Here is a 19235-nt window from a genome sequence, read left to right as displayed (position 1 = left end):
CTCTTTAAGGGGACTGTGTAGGGGACTGGAACAATTTAAATATCAAAACAAAAGCCATCCTTGCAGTATGACTTTTTTAATATATATTATTTATATATATAAAATAGACAGAAGACTAATAATAACTTCCCTTCAGCAAAATTTAAAGATCCTCCTTCCACCTCATTGTTCTGCATCCTCTCCAGTAATGCAGTACACACGTTCAAAGTACTTTGGCATTGCCACAAAAAGGACAGTAAAAGAAAAGAAACAGTATCTTTTTTTAATCTGGTTCCTTATCAAAACGTTGACTGCCAACAGTTGGGTCGTAGATTTGGGTGTGTTATAATAGTAGCATGCAGCTAATGCAGCCCACATCTAGCTCCACATCTGTTGAGTTTTTCCATTTTCAAGCCTGTAGTCTTTAGCCCCATGCGGTTCTGACTCAAGTGACATCACTTAAGGCACTTTATCAGCCTTGACGCGGCTCCCTCTGGAGCCACAAAAGGCTTTACACGACAGCGGCACACCCCGAGACCTGCAAACAGACTTTGATGTGTGTTAGCGCTGGAGTTCCCCTTTAAGACGTGTAAATGCACTTTGGTTCGCTTTCATCCCTCTCAGATCTGAAGCATAAAATTGATCCATTTTGTGTCCGCCTCTGATATGAGGTTGATTTTACGGCGTTTCGGCAGTTCTCCTCTCGTTAAAGGCTCGCAGAGATCCAGGCAGCCCGAGCTGCAGTTTATCTGATCCAGACGCTCGCCCCTGCACTCCTGGTCTGACTGATAAAATCCAGTCCTCATCCTGCTTACCTGACACTTGTTAGAAACCGCTGCTGGCCTTTTTGATCCCGTATTGATTATTTGGGGGTTATGCCGTGTTGCTCATCAACTTGTTTCGTGTCCGGGGTTTCGCTTTTGTTGCCATCATTTCAGAGTAGCAGGGAAGAGGCCCTTTGTTTTCGAGCAAACGGCAGCGCCTTTGTGTTACTTCCACCCAAAGCCGACGATAGTTTAATATAGAAGATAATTAAAGCGTCATTAGGCGGTGAGCTTTGAGTGGCTGGGGCCCCGGCAGATAAAACGTGGGGGCTACTCTGAACTGGTTGGGCGGAGAGGCAGATCCTCCAATGAACTCCACAGAGGGACGCCAGGCCTCACAAACAACACTCAAGAGATACCTCTCCTTCGCCCACTCTTTGTGTTTCCTCCCTCTCATCCCCTTTTTCTCCTCCTAACAGTCAATCCCAAAGCCCCCAGTGTTCCACTAGAACATCAGTGAAAGCTCTCGGCCTCCTCGCCCCTGTGCTGCTAGCACAACCCTTCACTGCCCACAAAAACCATCGATCTGACACTCATACAGCCGTTGCAGAGCAGCTCTCACATGAGACATCTCCTGAAATCAAGAGAGCATAATAAAAGATATGTTTGTTGTGTTTTCTGGAGAGCTGCTCACTTTCACAAGTTCAAGCTTTTTTTCCGGTGACCCCGTCGCTCCGAGGCTGAAAACAACTGTGACACCTGGCATTGTAATGGAAATGCAGCCGGCACTCAGAATGACTAAGAGCAGCAATGATAGCCAGCAGCGCGGTCAATAGCTGCTTGGCAGCACGGGCCAGGAGACTTGACTCAATTTGTAAAAGTGAGCTGCTCTCTGGCTCCGTGGGCACTGAAGATGGAGTCTGAGAAAAGCTGAATGCGGCAGAAATGCCGGGGGAGCTTTGTTTTAAGCAGCCGGAGTTTTGAAACGAGGAGTGCAAATGGATTTAAGGAGACGTGAGTCATTTTGCTTTAGAAGTTTCAGTCAAATTACAGATCATCAGCGCTTTTGTTGTTCAATACTTTAAAAGCCATGTTAGGCCACTGTTGGACTCTGAACTATCTAGGTCATGATTTATTTATGTTTATGTAACACCAGGCTACAAATCAAGTGTCACTGATGAAGTATCTAATTCCATAGTGTAAGCTTTTTCTACAAAACCTCTACTGCCACCAAGTGGATTTCAGCCGGCACACCGGTCCAGAATCTAGAACATGGGGGTATTTTGTATTCTCAATGAAATGGCAAGATTATATGAATGAATAACCATTTTACATGTATAAAAATCCTCTTTTTCTGCTTGTGTTTCTGCGCTAAATCTTTCCTCCAACAGCATATATGATTTATACCGTTTATGTGTTCTGACCCAGCTGTGTCTTCTCTGCAGTGTTCATCATGGCTGCCGGACTGCTGGTCTATCCGTTCGGCCTCAACTCCTCACTGGTGCGGTCCTTCTGCGGGGACTCTGACATCTACTACGCCGGCGAGTGCCAGATCGGATGGGGCTACATGCTGGCTATCGTCGGAGTCATGCTCACCGTCTTCTTGCCCTTTTTTGCCAAATATGCACCGAAGGAGCAGCTGTCCCCCACCCCTCTACCCACGCTGTTATAGTGCATTGATGCAACGTCTTGTTTTTTTTTCCCCTGCTGACCGACCTGGGCTTGATGTCACGGAGAGACACCTGCATCCCGTTTTTTAAAGGTGATGCTGTCTGGGACTCGGCCGAGGCTGACGCTCAACAACAAACACTGTCTTCCTGCATCTGTTATGTGGCTATTCCAGATTCAGTTCATTTAGATGGAATGTTTTATGTTACGATTTTACTCTGTGGTTATGATTTCTATCACAAGTTTTCTGCAGTTTGACTTCAAGTAAGTTATGGAGAAGATGTAGTCGGAAGATGCGAGGAGCTCATTTGAAATGATTTAAGGAAATGACTACAAATGTAATAACAAGTATTTTTATTTCTTCCTTCCTTTCTTTTGTGGGAAACAAGTCAACATATGTAACATTCCAAAAGAGACTAGAATTTGGCTGCATAAAGAGAGTTGAAGCATGAGATTATGTGGCAGTATGACTCGTCCAATCAAATGTTTCGATAAGAGGAGACTGAGAATACGAAGAGGTAGGCTCTCGAGAGCCGTCTACTGACGAGGTGTTGTGCTTTGGACTATACATATGGTCTGGATTAAACAGAGCTGATGTTTGAGGTTTCAAAATACCATTTTGAAAAAGGAAATGTGATGCTTTGAAAGCTTTTTGCTCCTCAGACTTTTTCTGCCTTCCAGTCCTGTGACCAGGCAGTAAACCAGTGGGAGTCAAGAAGACGCTTTAGCTTTCAAGGACAGTGCATTTAGTAAGAAGAGGACAATAGACACGGCATCAGACCTGCTGAGAGGACGAATGGAAATCTCTTCTCATGACAAGGACGTGAATCGTAATTATTAGTGGTGGTTTCAGAGCAGTGTTATCAAAAAAATGTTGGGATACTGCATCCTTTTGTTCACCTTTTCCCCAGAACTGTTTGTGTAATGTAACCCGCTTGTTAATCATGAAACAATTGTTTTCTGTCTACAACACACAATACTAAACACTAATTCAGGAAAAAGAAGAAAAAAAGGTTGCAAAAGGCAGGGAGATGTAGGAACTTTGTCAGTAATGCATGATGACATGGGCTTTGTTAATGGAAGAACAATTGATCTAGATTTTAAATGTGATCTGACCAACTTGTGCCTTTTAACATAACCAAGACAAGTGTTTAATACAATTATCAGGTTATCATCTTTTTTCTGCTGAAAAACTGTGGATCCTGTGAGGTGTTTATTTAATTATATTTTCTCCTCTCGGAGGTGACGTCTTTCTCCTGTACTTGATGCAGTGTGATCTCATTAACTTGAGAAAATGTTCTGGAGGATAAAAAAGAGATGATGTCTTCTAATCCTTCGAGGTAACGTCAGAGAGAAAAGGAGAAAAAAAAGCAACTTGTGTTCAGTATTGCCCTAGACATTTGTTGCCAATTATCTAGAAGAGGTAAATCACTTGAATTGCTATATTAAAAGGTTGTGACTCGCAGCTAACGGATTAATTCCCGGCATCCTTGTCTTACGTGATTTCAAAATTGAGCGGTTGAGGAGGGAGCTGTACAAATTGAACTTGGCCTTTGGTTATCTGTGCTGAGCTGACACACCATTCACATTATGTGTAAAAACGTGGTTTTAAAATAATTTGCTCCTCAAGTAAGCTAATGTGTTGCTGTGTTTGCGTCGATCCACTTCTCCTTTTAAGCGCTGGCACCATTCCTGTCATGTTCCAAGGACAAAATGTCTCCATTTACACTGCCAATTCCATCAAGCTACACTCCCTTTTCCAGTGGGTGTTCATGTGTGTATTAGTGTTGAGTAATGGGTTGGATTTTGCTAATGGGTTCATCTTTAAATATTTCCCGAATTTGGTTTCCCATAATGACATGTCCTGACATTAAGAAAAGGACTGTGATTCCGTTGCCATGTTTGAGAGGTCAGGAGATGTTTTGTATTGGACCTCATACTGTGCTGGACTGTGGGAATGACTGCACTGGACTTCTTCCCCTATTTGTTGACCCGTTGTGTGTAAAGTCTCAGCACTGGTGAAACTGTTTTGGTAGAGTAGAATTATTGTTTGTTTTTTCCCATTGTGATGTTTGACTGTAAATAAACTAACTGTACTTGGTATCACATGTTATTCCTAACTGCCCAGTTTTTCAAAGATATATTTTGAGATATTACCTCATCGTGTTTGCTTTACCTGAATTAACCTCTAAAACAATGTTTGCTGTTCTGTGAATTTTTCTTTGTAATAAAAATATTTCAGAACTTACAAAAAGAGAGGCTTTATTTTCCATTCAGGTTTTGGTGAAACAAAACAACTCTTTATGTATTTTTTTGTGAAATCAACCATTAAAGTCCAGTACAACAGTACAACAGTACAACAGCGCCCCTTTCAGGTCAGAAACTTGAACAATACTTTAAACATGCTTTTTCAAACTACTGTGACTTCTACCCACAACAAGAGTTATCTATCACTACACAGCACCCTCATCAAATACTGGTATACTGTCTTCCGCTCAGTGTTGCTCTGCAGTACTCATACTCAGACTTCACTGAGTAATTTAACCAGCGCTCTCATTTCTGCATCGCAGGCTTTGACAGCCTCATGAGCGTTCCTCAGCTCCGTGGGCAGCCCGGCTCTGACGGACACACACATCAGGATGTCTCTACTGCGGTCATAGTTTCCCACACAGCGGTGAACTTGACCACGGATGAGACAGGGCAGTTCCTGTTCCTGTTGGGCAATTGAAGATTAAATCAAATTCCAGCGCTACTTTATGTTTTGCCAATACTTTAAAAAAATATATAATTATAAAGGCCAGTGTCTACTCTCCACCCGATATACAGGGAAGATGCTGTTGCTTGGCACCGGTTTGACTTAACATAGAATCATGTGGTTGTCCTGACAGGTATATATATATCAAATATTATGTCATATTCTATTATAATATATATACAAATAAAGTTTGCTGCAGCCTCACAGCAAGCTGACACCTGCTGCCAACTGGAACCTCACACCACAGGTAAGTATACAGTGAGCTAAACACACCAAATTGGATATAAAGAAATTTACGGCAGAACAATTTTACACCTCTTCTTACATCTTAACGGCCCCATTACCCACACTAATAAGATGATATAATAACACAACCTGAATTGCGTTTCAAGTTCTTGTTGATTTTAGTACATACTGCCCCCACAAAGTACGTACTGTTGCATGCAGTTTTTTGGCATACTGCATTTGACTTGCTATGTATTGGTCATACTAAATCGTTTTCTGGCATACTAAATATTATGAAAGTATGGGTATTGAAACGTACAGCTGTTTTCTCTATCCCTGATGGAGCAGCTGATCTACCCCAACATCACATGCAGAACAACAACAGAAAATAACTTCATACACAATAGGGTGGACCCTTTTAGCAGATTATAATAGATACATAATAAAACAAACAAATTAAACAAGCTTGTGTTATTTATATAACCTGATATATATGATCTCATTGGTAATGTATTACATCAACTTAAACATTGGAACATGGTCTAGTGAAGAAGGAGAAGAGCAACATCAAACAGCCAATTTCAAAATGAAAAGTAATTTCTCCAAATGTTTGAGTTTGAGAAGATGTGAAAGCCTCTAAAATCAAACAAAGAATAATGTTGACAGTAACTTATGCATACAAACTCATACCAAACATGGATAACACAACATCACTGTGAGTGCAAAGCCATTATTTTATATGACTGAAGCTGAGGAGACTTGTGGCAAGTTAATGTGAGCAAATGGACATTGACACATTCATTCCATTTGCTTCTTAAGAGGAAGCTTGTTTCCCAACTCACATTTTCATAGAAGACACACGACACAACCTCCTTCCTGTCTCTCATGAGGAAGTTCTTAGCTCCGTGACGACCCAGAGTGACTGCAGAGTCGAGAGTCGCTGAGGGAAGAGCACAGCCTGTCTGTTTACTGGTGTTTAAAAATACTTAACAATACACATCAGAGAGTGCAGCAACTCCTAATCAACTGACCAAATATCTCAAACAGGTATGGGACTTTGTCTTTAAACTGGCTCCAGTGTCTCATGCCATCAATCACTGAAGTCAGGATCCTCAGTGAGTTCTCAACGGCTGGCTTCATTGGAAATGTGTCCTGCTTAGCAGAAACATAAATGCTGCACTGATCACAAGAATATCATGGCACATTTTTAAATCTTTGTATATTAGTATTATTATCTCTTTCTACCTGAGTTTGAGCTTTCCGCGCAGTCTGAGGTTGAATTGTTTTCTTGTTTCCCTCAAAGGGGGATTTCTGCGGCCCAAAGCTATTCGTAAACTTCCAGGAGTTGTTTTGTGGCTGCACTGCACGAGCAGAGGGCCTGCTGGGTGGTGGGACAGGAGCAGGCAGAGGTCTGGGCTGCTGAGAATACTGATGTGTGGGATTGGGCGGTCTGTAAGATGACTGCTGACCCATCTGAGAGAAACCAGGACGAGGTATTGGCTTAATTTGTGCACTCTCACTGATGTGGGGGGCTTTATATCTGCTCTGTCCGGAGTTACCACTGGGGCTAAAATCCAGTTGTCTCACTGAGTTGATGGGCTTTCCCATCTCAGAGCTGAAACTGAAAACACATTAACTTATTTTCACATATTGGGATCTAAAATTTAAACACCAGCCACATTAAATTTCTGAAATTGCAACATATTAATTTCTTTAAGTCTACACTATCTCCTGTCATGAGCATATCATGTTACAGTAAGTTACAGTAAAAGCTGTAACTTGAAGTTTGCTGCCTGTTGCAGCTGAACAACATGGTGGTGTACATATGTCTGTAAACCTTTCCAACTGTTTCTCTGGAATGTGTTAACTACCCTTTTTTCATTTTGAGAATATAAATATCTAACCATCATACTAGTGGTCAGAGGGTCTATGAAACATACCTTGTGCCTCCAACTTTGTATGGATGGGCTATGGGTGTATAGGTTCTCATTGCAGGGGCAGGTCCAGGAGCAGGTCTGTTGCTGCCATACTGCTGGGGAGGAGTAGATGGTGGGATGTCCTGCCTGTTCCACTGGTGGCTCTGTGAAGCACCAGAGGACGGACCTGAGGCCTGGTAACATCCATAGCTACCTGAGGAAAGGTACATTCTCAGAGTAAAATCTTATAGCAGCCTCCTTTGTCACTAGCTGTGCGTCTTAATTCATGTAAAGACGTTTTACAATATTGTCCTATGCTTTATGTAAAATGATCTCAATTGTGTGATTCAGCAGGAGATGGTGATTTTGTCAGAAATGAACATTCAAGGACAACATTTTCATTTCTAAATTATGTATATAGTTTATATTTTTCTTTGGGTGTACTACCACCTAGTGACTGAAATACAGTATAAGCTTAAATAGCTTGACTGAATGCTATACCTGGTGTGCTGTGAGATGCAGCTGAGCTGGTGCTTGCTTTGTATTCACTGTGGGAGAAGAACTCATTCTCAGAGGGAGCAGATGTCAAAGGAACTCTGCTTCTTTTCTTCTGGTTAAAGAGCGGCACAGACAGGCAGCCTGGTGGACACGGCAGAGAAAACATATCTGAACACATCAGACTGCTCAGTACATTAGGCCGGACAGGAAATACTATTTCACATTTTAGGACAGTTGAAATATTGTCAAACAAATCAAATTGTACCTCCTTAAACTTAAATTGTATATACAAATACACTCTAGAACAAGCAAAACCCACTTCCTATTGCGTTTTTTTGTGTACTGTTACACTACAAAACATCACTGAATCTGGTAACCTATTAATATGAGGAAATACTGTATATTAGTGTGGGGATTGTGAAATATATCTCTTTTACGAACCTGCTGTTGACCTGGCTGGCTGGTTTTCCTGTCTCCTCATTGTGGTGCTTGGAAAATAACAGCTGATCCAACTAGTAAGGTGGTATTACCTAATGTAACACGAAGAGATGCACCAAATACAAAAGAAATGGAAAATACAATAAAACTGATGCTCTGGTTAGTGTTGGTCACCCACTCAGGTGGAAATGCTCTGACAAGTTAAGTCAGTTTAAATGTTGAGGCCTTGTTAGTTTAGCAACAACTGTACTTTACAGTAACTTAGCTGGTTTAGCATACTGTTAGTAAGCTAGCTAAACAACTACTTTAGCGTTAGCTTTAGCTTTAGTTTTGACAGCTCATAACGTTACAGCTGTTATGTACAGCTACCAGTTATAACGTTTTTTTGCTTTTACTAGGCCACATTCTTTTCTATGAACATTGTACAACATAACTAACTCATTTTGGTTGGCAAAAATTCACAAAAGTTACCTTGACACTATTACGACGAAATATCGTTTTCCGTTCAGCACCCTGGAAAGCGACACGCGCCAAAACACAGGAGACGGATGTTGCCTTCAGGTTCCCCGAGCAAGCTCGGAGGTCCTATATAAAACTCAGAGGGGTTTCAAATACTTCTGATTGAAAATATTGACAATAGTAGTTTTTGTGACTTACAGCGCTTGTTTGTGGTGCATTTTCAGAAGAAAAGATAAAAAACACATTAGGCACATGCCACTGATGTTACTGTATGCCACATATTGTATACATAGTCGTTGAATGCATCACCTGCATCATTTCATGACATTCACTGTTCACAACTCAAACCCTTCTAACTATTTACCACTTTATTTATGATATATGAAATAATGTTGTATCATGTAAGGAGTAAGTATTTAGCCAGTATGCAAAATTAAAAACATATTATACCTAACATAGGACCTGAATCCTGTTTTTCAATAAAAATGGGGGATAATAGTTTAGACTTTGACTGAGCAGTTGGCCATCCAGGTCTTAGGTGTATTCTTCCTCTTGCTGGCATGAAGCAATGTATTACTGACCACACACAGACTGGTCAGTAATACAGTTGTATTACCCTAACTGTCAATAATAAAAATATTAAACTATACATCATCTCTTTGAAGAATGTTTGTGAAAATAAAAGGAAAATAGGTCACTTCAGGGGATTTGTCCAAGGATGCTACGTTTCACTTTGCATATGAAGTAATATTGTCAAGATCACAATAGTTGAGGCATTGTAATACACATATGAGAATGAAAGAGAGATATGAATGAACTTGGCGTACAAAACAAGTCAAGAAAGTAGAATACGAGACATGGAGCAGAACTGCAACAAGTGGGGCTTCTATTAGACTTTTCAGTCCTATTTCCAGACACATGTGTCAGTCTCTCTCCCTCATCCATGATAGGGTCGTCCTGGCCACAGCGACAGGCACATATTAGATTAATCTCATTTGTCTAGGTATGGCTGCAATGCTCTGCTCAGCTGTGGAGTTCACTGAACTCCTTATGGTGGTGGTGAGTTCAGGGATGAACTACAGTAGATATAATTAAAGAAATCTTGCTGGAGAGTCTATAAGGAAAGAAAAGGTAAAGGCTACACAGCTACCTGCTCTGCCCTTAGTTTAGCACAGAGCATGAGGCTAATCTTAGCCTCAGCGTGTCAGTGTGACATCCCTGCTGAGAGTCCGAAGGCCAGTCTTTGATCTCGACACACGGCTTCTCTGTCTTGTGTTTCCCTCCTGTGAATCCATGGCAACAGCAGCATGAATGGTCTATTCAAGACGGCCTCCACAACATCCTCCGATCTGACAACTTATGAATCATAAAAACAAGTGTAGTTGATTGGACTTTATTCGCCAGGTGAGAAACAAAACTCACCATTTCAGCATTTCAGCTGACCCCCAAATCCTCTGAATCTCTTTCATTTCTGCTCTGGAGTCCAAAACAAATTATTCAATTATTGAGTCACAATTGCTGTAGCACCACTTATGTTGAAAGTAAAAAAAAAGAAAGAAAAAATGACATCCGTATGTGGGTGGTTCATACAATGTCTGCTGAAAGGAGATTGTGCTTTGACAAAGCAGCTGGTCTGATGTGCAGCACTCTGTAGTTATAAAGACTATAATGGAGGGAGGTATAGAATATTATATTTTGTTATATAATGATGAAATTGTGTACATTATTTTTTAATGACGACACCATGGTGACATCATATTACAAGTTCCCTCAAAAGCCCATGCACTTTACTAGCCATAGGTTTTACTCATGATTGTATTACGATATTAATTTGTGTACACACTACCAACCTTCAAATTAAGCCTAATTATTTAAAGACTTAATGATTGACCTACATATTTTTCACTCTTAGGTATTGAGATTTGCCTTCTCATTACGAGCCATGGTCCTCAACAACCTCATATGTCCCTAAAACATTTGCAGTTCCCCAACTCTGATCAGTTTAGAGAGCGAAGTATCTTGTTAACGTAAAATATCCTTGTTTTATTCCAGCATCTATAAATTTCCGTCAGAGAGCTATTTCCCCTCAGAATCCTGTGAGCCGTAAATCGGAACGCTGTTTGCGGATTTTGTACATCCCAAACTGGCAACTTGTGTGTCGTTCAGGGGGAGGCGCTAGTCCGCAGTAGTTTCTGGAAGGAACCTCATGCTTGCACCATGGAGAAAGTGAGTTCATTCATGCAACTATCTTTATAATAATTTTAGAAACATACGTTTCGTAGAAATATTGACGAGTTCCTTTTATTTTGAGTGTTTTTGCTGTAAAAATGTGGGTAATAGTGTAGTAAATCACCTTTACACTGTAACTTCACTGTTTGCTAATATCGGACAGCTAGCTAGCTTGTTAGCTTAGCGTCAATCCGGTAGTAATGTCTTGTAGCTAGGTGTTTGGCCGATGTTGTCTAAATGGACTTGAGGCTGTTTCCCAAGAACATATATTTTGGATAACTGTACTCTACAATGTGCCTAACCTGGATTCCAAATTGTGCAAACAGTTTGTGCGGCTGTGGCTAATTAATGATTGCACACGTCAAGGTTAGCTAACGTTAACTGTTAAGCTAGCGCACATGACTTAAACATGACCACAGCCGCTTTATCATCGAAAATACCACAGTATGGATCGGCAACCTCGTCTGTGAATCGATATTACCAAGCACTTCGCTAACCCCTCGCAAATCACCGGCACGATACTTCCGAGTTAGCTAAGCTACTAATAACTACTGTTTAGCTAATGACGCTAACTGTGTCACAGCTAACATTAACAAGCTCACAATGTGAACGCTACCACGAATAAAGTGACGGACAAATGGAAACCGTGATTAAGCTAGTTAGTGAACGCCTGAGTGAAATTGTTTTGCCACAGGACCGACAGCTAACGTTAGCGTTAAACTGCGACAGTCCGTCTGTAGCACATGCTGCAGGAGTATTTTTGGATCTGCTTCAACGTTGTTCTCAGTAGCTCTCAGACCGGAGGATCATTCTCGATGCACACGGCTCTGCTGTCATGGCTACAGCCGCATATTGTCGTCAACTGCCGCGTGTTCTAGACAGTTCTGTAACTGGGCAGTTCATTTATTTTTTATGATTCATTCATTTTGAGACAGCAGCTCTGTTTAAAAAATATGACAAGGCATAACGTATTTGGCAAAACATGACAGTGAATAAGGTGCACACGCTCCTGATGTGTCAAAAGAGGTCAGTAAGACTTTTTGAACACCCACAATATCTCCATCTCTTCTTGCATGACCAGCTTTCTCGCATCAAATCTACAGAGTAATATACTCCCAGGTTCCATTTTAATTTCTGACCATACATCTTCCTGATACACAAGTGACAGTATCAAAAAGAAATTGTTCTAGAAACATTTATTTTTACAGTTTACAAAAAATAGTCAACCACTTGCTTTGTATTTACTGAAAACCCTGGCCATAGATCCTGCTAGGTTCTACCTTTATGTTGTCAGGGGTTCTGATTGGGTTAGGTCTGGTGGTAGGGAGGGAAAGTCATGCCACTCAACACTCAGTTTTTTTTTCTGCCTGTGAAAATGGGATGGAGAACCACTTATTGGAGTGGTGCTTCTTTCGGCTCTGTGTGTACATTTTGTGGAGATGGTGTGTGATAATATGTCAAACTGTAACAGGCAACCAACAAGAAGTGTTGGAGAACAGTCTGTATACTCTCTCACAGAGACAGGATCTGACTCTTTTTTTTTTTTTTTTTTATAAATGGGGTCATTGGCAGATTCTCCCCTTCTTGCTTTCAGGCTCCAACCTCACCACCAGGTCATCTTAATGCCAGGCTAAAAGAATAGGTTGTACATGGAGGACTGAATTCACGTAAAAAAATAAAAATAAAGACATTGTCTCGCTGCATCACTGCGGCACCCGTCTGACATGAACAGCTGAGTTCAACAATTTCTTTTGTCAGTTCCGCCAGTGGAAGCTGCCAGAAGATGTCTTCTCTGTAGTCCGATCCAATCGGGAATATTTGCATTGTGCCTTTTGTGTAATAGTGATTAAAAAAGCTAATGCTTATTTTTATTGAATCTGTCTCTCTCGCAGGTTTCAGCATTGAAAGACCAGGGCAACAAAGCACTGAGTGCAGGAAATATTGAGGAGGCTGTTCGTTGCTACACCGAAGCTTTGGCCCTCGACCCTTCAAACCATGTCCTGTTCAGTAACCGCTCGGCTGCCTATGCCAAGAAAGGCAACTACGAGAATGCTCTCCAGGACGCCTGTCAGACCATCAAGATCAAGCCTGACTGGGGAAAGGTGAGATGTCATTTGTTCTGCCGTTATACTGTTGACAACATATGTTGGAGTTACAATTGAGAAGGCAATTTCCAACGTTTCCGATTTTATGAATCAGGGCTACTCCCGCAAAGCTGCAGCATTGGAATTTCTTGGCCGATTGGAGGACGCCAAAGGAACATACCAAGAGGGAATCCGGCAAGAGCCTAGTAATCAGCAGCTGAAGGAGGGTTTACAGAACATTGAGGCCCGGCTTGCAGGTGAAAACTGTTGAATTTATGTCTTTTTATTCTACAGAAAAAGTTGCATATGAAATGGAAATTGTATGAGTCACTTTTCCCACCGACGTGTGTGGAGGATTAAGATATGGCTGCTGACGGGTCTGCTGAAGTAAAATCACATTGCAAATGCTCAAGTTTTCAGAGGGAGAGTAGGCCGTTCACTTGGGTTTTGAGTATTTTAATTCATTCAGACAAGGTACAAGTAGTGGGGGTTGCAGAGGGGAGAAAGCTCTGCTGAATTTCATCCTAGACCAGTGTTTCTGTGTGACCATATAAATTACACTAATAAAATTGTGTGGTTTTTTTTTTAAAAATGTATTTATTTATTTATTTTTTGCTTCACCAGAGAAATCAATGATGAACCCCTTTGCCATGCCCAACTTGTATCAGAAGCTGGAGAATGATTCTCGGACCCGTGAGCTACTGTCAGATTCCAGCTACAGAGAACTGCTGGAGCAGCTCAGGAACAAACCGTCGGAGCTTGGCACGTATGTGCATTTTAAAAAATGTGTCCACTTTATTAACATTCTTTGAATATTGTTACTTCGGGTGGCGTTGCACAAAAAGTCTGGAAAAGAATTGAGAAATGTTGCTTACTGACAGTACAACATGACATAGTATTTGTACACCCTTTTTGGATTCATGGAAGATCATCTTTTGTGTTTGGTCTCAGTAATTGTTAGCATGTATAATACTAAAAATAATAAATAGATCATGATCTCAAGTTAATTTGTTAAACGTGCATTAACCCTGAGTACTGTTGGTATTAGAAATGCATTTGTTTGCCTGACTGCTCTGTAGGAAGCTGCAGGATCCCAGAGTGATGACCACTCTCTCTGTGCTGCTGGGACTGAACCTCTCTGAGATGGAGGAAGAAGAGGAGCCCACACCCCCTCCTCCCCCCAAACCCAAAGAGACTCAGCCGCCTCCTCCTAAAGAGGAAGACCTTCCCGAAAACAAGAGAAAGGTACAACAGAAGAAGAGATGAACTGATTCATTATACTTCAATGTAATAAGATTTAAGCCATTTTGTGTCTGCTGATGAAACCTTATTCAGAGTTTTATTTTTTTTTTATCCTCTTGTTTCCATTTTTTTCTAGGCCTTGAAAGAAAAGGAACTTGGGAATACTGCTTATAAGAATAAGGACTTTGACGCAGCGCTGAAACATTACGAAGAAGCAATCAAACATGACCCCACCAACATGACCTACATATCTAATCAAGCAGGTACGTATTCTCAGACGGACAACAAATGCCCGCCTCACATATTTGAGCATATTGACCCATAAAGTGCATAAGAGAAAGATAATTCAGAATTTCTTATATACAGAATTAGTGTGGGTTGTCCACCAGTTCTTGGCTTTCCTCCCCTTTGTGATTGCTTGGAGTTGTTGCCACTGGGCTGACCACCACAGATAGATCCTCAGTTTAAGTAAAGAATTGTGATTTTGTCACATTATCTCTCAGGAAGTTATTATTTTAGTGTTTTGTCAAAGATTAATTTTGGACATTATCGCGTCTTATTGGACAGATGACAGTGTAGCAACAGACTGGAGAGGGAGAGAGGGATGTGTGATTACCAAGGCGCTCCAATCGCTCCGAAATATAGAATGCACCAAAATATTGGCCCAACAGATTGAAAACTGACACAATTATAACCTTTAGTTCAGACTTTGAATGCTAAACATGTACTAATTCTGGTTATCCCTTCAGCTGTGTACTTCGAGAAGGGAGATTTTGAGAAGTGCCGAGAGCTGTGTGAGAAGGCCATTGATGTTGGCAGAGAGAACCGGGAAGACTACAGACAAATCGCAAAGTGAGTTCTGCCAGAAGTATTGGTTTGTTTTTTTGTTTATTTTTTGTCTTTGCTGGAGTGAATCTAACCACACTCTGCCACTCAGCCTAGAGGGTGGGCTGGTAGTTTGTGGGTCTTGTAGGACTCTTATTGTTACTGATTTATTTATTTACTTTCTTATCTGGATGGGGAACAACATGCAGCTAACCAGCATATGACCAGAGAAACTGTATTATACCAGAACCATTAGGTGGCAGTGTTGCTCTATTACCATTACTGAGTTATCAGTCTATTCAACTTGAGAATTTAGTTCGAGAGCACAAAGGTGGTTGTGATTATGGTTATTTGTTTCATAATTATTAATGAACTGTCTTTTCCTTAAAGAGGAGCTCTCCTGTTTTGAATCTTTACACTGTAGTTGAGAAAACAATAAAATCAGATCTGTCATTCTGATGTAATAACATGTCTGTCTTCTCCTTTCTCCTCCTCTTTGTACAGGGCCTTGGCTAGGATTGGAAACTCGTACTACAAGCAGGAGAAATACAAAGAAGCGATTCAGTATCTGAACAAGAGTTTGTCGGAGCATCGTACTCCCGACGTCTTGAAGAGGTGTCAACAGGTGCAGTGCAAGCTGATCTCCCACTGAATCAAGCTTTTGGATTCTATCTCAGATTATTAGACAGTATTAATGTAGCCAAACTATATTTTCTAACCTGCATGTGTACGCCAGATTTTATACCTTGAAACTTTAATTGGCTCCACAGGCAGAGAAGATATTGAAGGAGGAGGAGAAACTAGCGTACATCAACCCCGACTTAGCCCTGGAAGAGAAGAGCAAGGGCAACGACTCCTTCCAGAAAGGTGCGCGTAATAGCTGTAGCGCATGTTTGTTGATCATTGTCATTTGATTCTTCTTTCAAGACCTTGAATAAAGCTGAACTCCTCTTTTTCATCCTACAGGAGACTACCCTGTAGCCATGAAACATTACTCGGAGGCCATCAAGAGAAACCCCAAGGATGCCAAACTCTTCAGTAACAGAGCTGCCTGCTACACAAAGCTGTTGGAGTTTCAACTTGCCCTGAAGGTACAGCGCGTCCTTACTAAGCATCTCCGTTAGTCCCTTAATGAGATTCTAACCTGACAAAAACAAGACCTTTTGATAATCTTTTTTCATTTGTCAGGATTGTGAAGAGTGCATCCGACTTGAGCCCTCCTTCAGTAAGTATCAAACTTTGTAGTTACTACCATTTATTACACATGTAATAAAGTAATGCTTTAATACTCTTATAATTTAGATTCAGTACAAGTCACTCTGATTTTACACCTAATTTAAACCCATCTGTCCACAGTAAAAGGCTACACACGTAAAGCAGCCGCCTTGGAGGCCATGAAAGACTATACAAAAGCTATGGACGTGTACCAGAAGGCTCTGGAGCTGGACTCTTCCTCAAAGGTATTTTACAGGTTCTTACACAGTGTGTGTGTGTGTGTGTGTGTGTGTGTGTGTGTGTGTGTGTGTGTGTGTGTGTGTGTGTGTGTGTGTGTGTGTGTGTGTGTGTGTGTGTGTGTGTGTGTGTGTGTGGGGATTCAAGTAGTGTAAAAAGTAATGTGGATTGATTCTTTTCTTAAACATATAATATGTAGTCACATTGTTGATTGCTGTTATAAAGAAGGAATGTTAGTAACAACAAAGCCATGAATCAGAGGAACAAAACTTTATGTTCTAATTGTTTCCAATGCGGTTATGTTCTAAAGCCCAAATAAACACATCCACACCTCCTGACAAACCTGTGGGAAGGTGCTGGCGTTTGAGTGAATGCAGCTCCAGGCACCCTTCATCCTGCTGTGGATCGTCTGCTCTCTGTCAAAATAACATCTGAATACATGATGAGACATTTTGAAATAGTCTGTGATGATGGAATATTAGGTGTTTTACATAATTGTTGGTTAATGATGAATTTACTTTTTTCATCACTTGCCCTTTTCCACATTCAGGAAGCCACAGAAGGCATTCAGCGCTGTATGGTCAGTCAGACTACCACGAGGACCGACACTCCTGAGGAAGTGAAGCAAAGGGCCATGTCTGATCCCGAGGTGCAGCAGATAATGAGTGACCCAGCCATGCGCATGATCCTTGAGCAAATGCAGAAGGACCCTCAGGCGCTTAGCGAGTAAGTTTTTAAAAACTTGTTAGGGTCACTTTGTCTCTCTGCATGAAGAATCTAATGGGTTTTTTTCTGTTTGATCCTCAGCCACTTAAAGAATCCAGTCATTGCCCAGAAGATTCAGAAACTCATTGATATCGGACTGATAGCCATTCGTTGATGACAACCAAGAGACTTCAAGACAACAGTGGAACAACGTGCAACTCCCTCCGACTATTGCATCCTCCTTTCTTGCCTTCAAATTCAAAATGATATTGTCGTTAGTCTCCCTGAGACTTTGTGTGTATGTTATGGTTCTTTTTTTTAAAATCAGTTTCACAACTTTTTCAATGTATTTAAAAAAGCGTCTTGTATGTCATCTGGAAAAACTTCAGGACAACATCTGAAAACAACTTAATTCCTGAGTACAGATGCTGAAACTTGAATGGCTCAGTGCAGTGTTTAAAGGGGAAATCCACCTTGAAGCAGTTCACATATTCCTATTGGTTTAAGGAAATATAACAAAAAGAAATGGAAGAAGAATTTCTACTCTCAAAATAAAGATTGTAATGTAGATCACAAATTGAAATTGTCACCATTGGTCATTGTTCTAACTCTCTTGGTCCTCTTTTAGACTAAACATGGTGCTTTGTGCTGAATCTTTCTGCCGGACACTCAGCTGCAGGTCCTGACTCTTGTAAGCATGTTGGCCATCGTTTTTGTACTTAACCAAAATATTTGAACTTATTTTTTGAGTTTTGCTGTCTTTGGCCTAAGGGATGATAGTATTTGTGTACAGCTAATATCAGGAATTAAACCAATTGGGACTGGAAGAACACTACTCAATGTCATTAAGAGTTAAGGGATATTTTGCCTTAACTGATTTAAAATTGATCATTAGCGTTGCATTAAACTATTCAATACAGCAATTAAGGCACCTATCTTATACTGAATAACTAATATACAAAAAATTTAAAAACTTCTAGGGCGAAGCTCCTTTTCCAGTTGACGTATCGGTAAGACAAGAATACTGCGGAGAAGTCACTTCTCTGTCAGAAAGAGCTTGATGAGTTGACTTAACTCAACAGTCCTCACACAATGATCTGGCAATCAAGTTTAAACTTTTTTTATTTTTTTTATTTAACTCGAGTCCAAGTAGATGCTTTTGACTGGCCTCAAATATTAGTTTCCCAAGCCTGAAAGTAGAGCGCTGCTGTTTAAATGTGACAACTTGCCTGGCTTGAATATTTCCACGTCATGGGAATAATATGACATTTGAAGGGTGGATTTTTCCTTTCTAAATTAGCAGCTATTGGTTGAGTTATAGGGTCCACATAACTGAGATAAGATGCATCATGAAGTGATTGGCTCACTTCATGATGCATCTTTAATGTGTGGTGACTTGTCTTAGAGTACTGAAGCCCGGCTGCTACCTGTCACTACCTGTTCCTCCCTCAGTGGGCAGACTGCTCAGCGTCCATTTTCAGACGGGAAATAGACATAAGTGTTAACATTAGACATGGCTTCAGATACCTCAAAGTCAACACATTGTCATAGTATCTCTGTGCTATGGTTTCCAAGAGGGACCCAGATATGTTAAATGTGAACTGTGACAGCTTTTCACATTACCTCAGCAGAATTGCTGTATCTGGACTTCTCTATAACTTATGACAAACGCAGCCGAAATTGGGGTGTTTTAACATAAAAGTCTTGATGATGTGGAACTCACATGATGTGAAAGAAACTGTCCCAAGAAGTGTAATGTACTATTTGAAATCAATTGTACAGTGAAATATACAGTATCTGAATGTATTTTAAAGGTCAGTTTTGACTTATACCTCCTGTAAGACAAACGATGTTGACAGTGACTCAATGCAGTAGTAGACCTACATTTGATAGTACGGTCTTAGTCAGTGTAATTTAATACCTTACATTACACGCCAATAAAAAGTCAAATGAGAGATTCTTCATACAAAGTATTGTGTAAATCATTACGCTTGTC

The 19235-nt window shown here is 40.8% G+C and overlaps 3 protein-coding genes across 4 annotated transcripts in view; 2 read left to right on the top strand and 1 right to left on the bottom strand.

Moving 5' to 3' along the window:
- LOC137886877 (LHFPL tetraspan subfamily member 7 protein) overlaps positions 1 to 4512 on the top strand; it is a 101775-nt gene extending 97263 nt beyond the window's left edge. The window contains exon 3 of the mRNA XM_068729545.1: positions 2189 to 4512. Within this exon, the coding sequence (XP_068585646.1) occupies positions 2189 to 2415 (227 nt within the window). The 3' untranslated portion in view covers positions 2416 to 4512. The remainder of the gene's footprint in view (positions 1 to 2188) is intronic.
- Positions 4513 to 4703: 191 nt separating this feature from the next.
- On the bottom strand, positions 4704 to 8778 carry LOC137886855 (spermatogenesis-associated protein 22). Of its 2 annotated transcripts, none has more exons than XM_068729513.1 (8): positions 8715 to 8778; positions 8247 to 8335; positions 7809 to 7973; positions 7332 to 7521; positions 6637 to 7012; positions 6423 to 6543; positions 6234 to 6331; positions 4704 to 5124 (listed from the first exon to the last, which is right to left on the bottom strand). In XM_068729513.1, exons 2-8 carry the CDS (start codon positions 8284 to 8286, stop codon positions 4933 to 4935), a joined length of 1182 nt encoding a protein of 393 aa, XP_068585614.1. In that variant the 5' UTR covers positions 8287 to 8335; positions 8715 to 8778; the 3' UTR covers positions 4704 to 4932. The 2 variants fall into 2 exon arrangements, with proteins under 2 accessions (XP_068585614.1, XP_068585615.1); XM_068729514.1 differs by having other exon boundaries at positions 7809 to 7946.
- A 2080-nt stretch (positions 8779 to 10858) lies between these two features.
- stip1 (stress-induced phosphoprotein 1) lies at positions 10859 to 19194 on the top strand. Its single transcript, XM_068729500.1, has 14 exons — positions 10859 to 10928; positions 12824 to 13033; positions 13131 to 13272; positions 13640 to 13781; positions 14095 to 14260; positions 14394 to 14520; positions 15007 to 15109; positions 15587 to 15707; positions 15853 to 15949; positions 16049 to 16173; positions 16271 to 16307; positions 16439 to 16542; positions 17085 to 17260; positions 17342 to 19194. Exons 1-14 carry the CDS (start codon positions 10920 to 10922, stop codon positions 17412 to 17414), a joined length of 1632 nt encoding a protein of 543 aa, XP_068585601.1. The 5' UTR covers positions 10859 to 10919; the 3' UTR covers positions 17415 to 19194.
- Positions 19195 to 19235: the final 41 nt, after the last annotated feature.

Source organism: Cebidichthys violaceus, unplaced genomic scaffold, assembly GCF_023349555.1.
Source record: "Cebidichthys violaceus isolate CVI_PGR_0920_01 unplaced genomic scaffold, fCebVio1.0.p SCAF_46, whole genome shotgun sequence".
In the NCBI taxonomy this organism is placed as follows: Eukaryota; Metazoa; Chordata; class Actinopteri; order Perciformes; family Stichaeidae; genus Cebidichthys; species Cebidichthys violaceus.
The sequence above is the reverse complement of the archived record's forward strand: the minus strand, read 5'-3'. Positions and strand labels throughout refer to the sequence as shown.

What these genes read in the sequence shown, in the direction of transcription:
- stip1 (XM_068729500.1), top strand. An exon ending in TTCCCGAAAACAAGAGAAAG is followed by an intron (nt 14,261 to 14,393) that starts GTACAACAGAAG and finishes ATTTTTTTCTAG; the next exon opens with GCCTTGAAAGAAAAGGAACT. An exon ending in AGCTGGACTCTTCCTCAAAG is followed by an intron (nt 16,543 to 17,084) that starts GTATTTTACAGG and finishes TTCCACATTCAG; the next exon opens with GAAGCCACAGAAGGCATTCA.
- LOC137886855 (XM_068729513.1), bottom strand. Translation starts at nt 8,286, where the DNA reads ATGAGGAGACAGGAAAACCAGCCAGCCAGGTCAACAGCAG. An exon ending in GCCAGCCAGGTCAACAGCAG is followed by an intron (nt 7,974 to 8,246) that starts GTTCGTAAAAGA and finishes TGATGTGTTCAG; the next exon opens with ATATGTTTTCTCTGCCGTGT. An exon ending in CGCGGAAAGCTCAAACTCAG is followed by an intron (nt 6,544 to 6,636) that starts GTAGAAAGAGAT and finishes TCTGCTAAGCAG; the next exon opens with GACACATTTCCAATGAAGCC.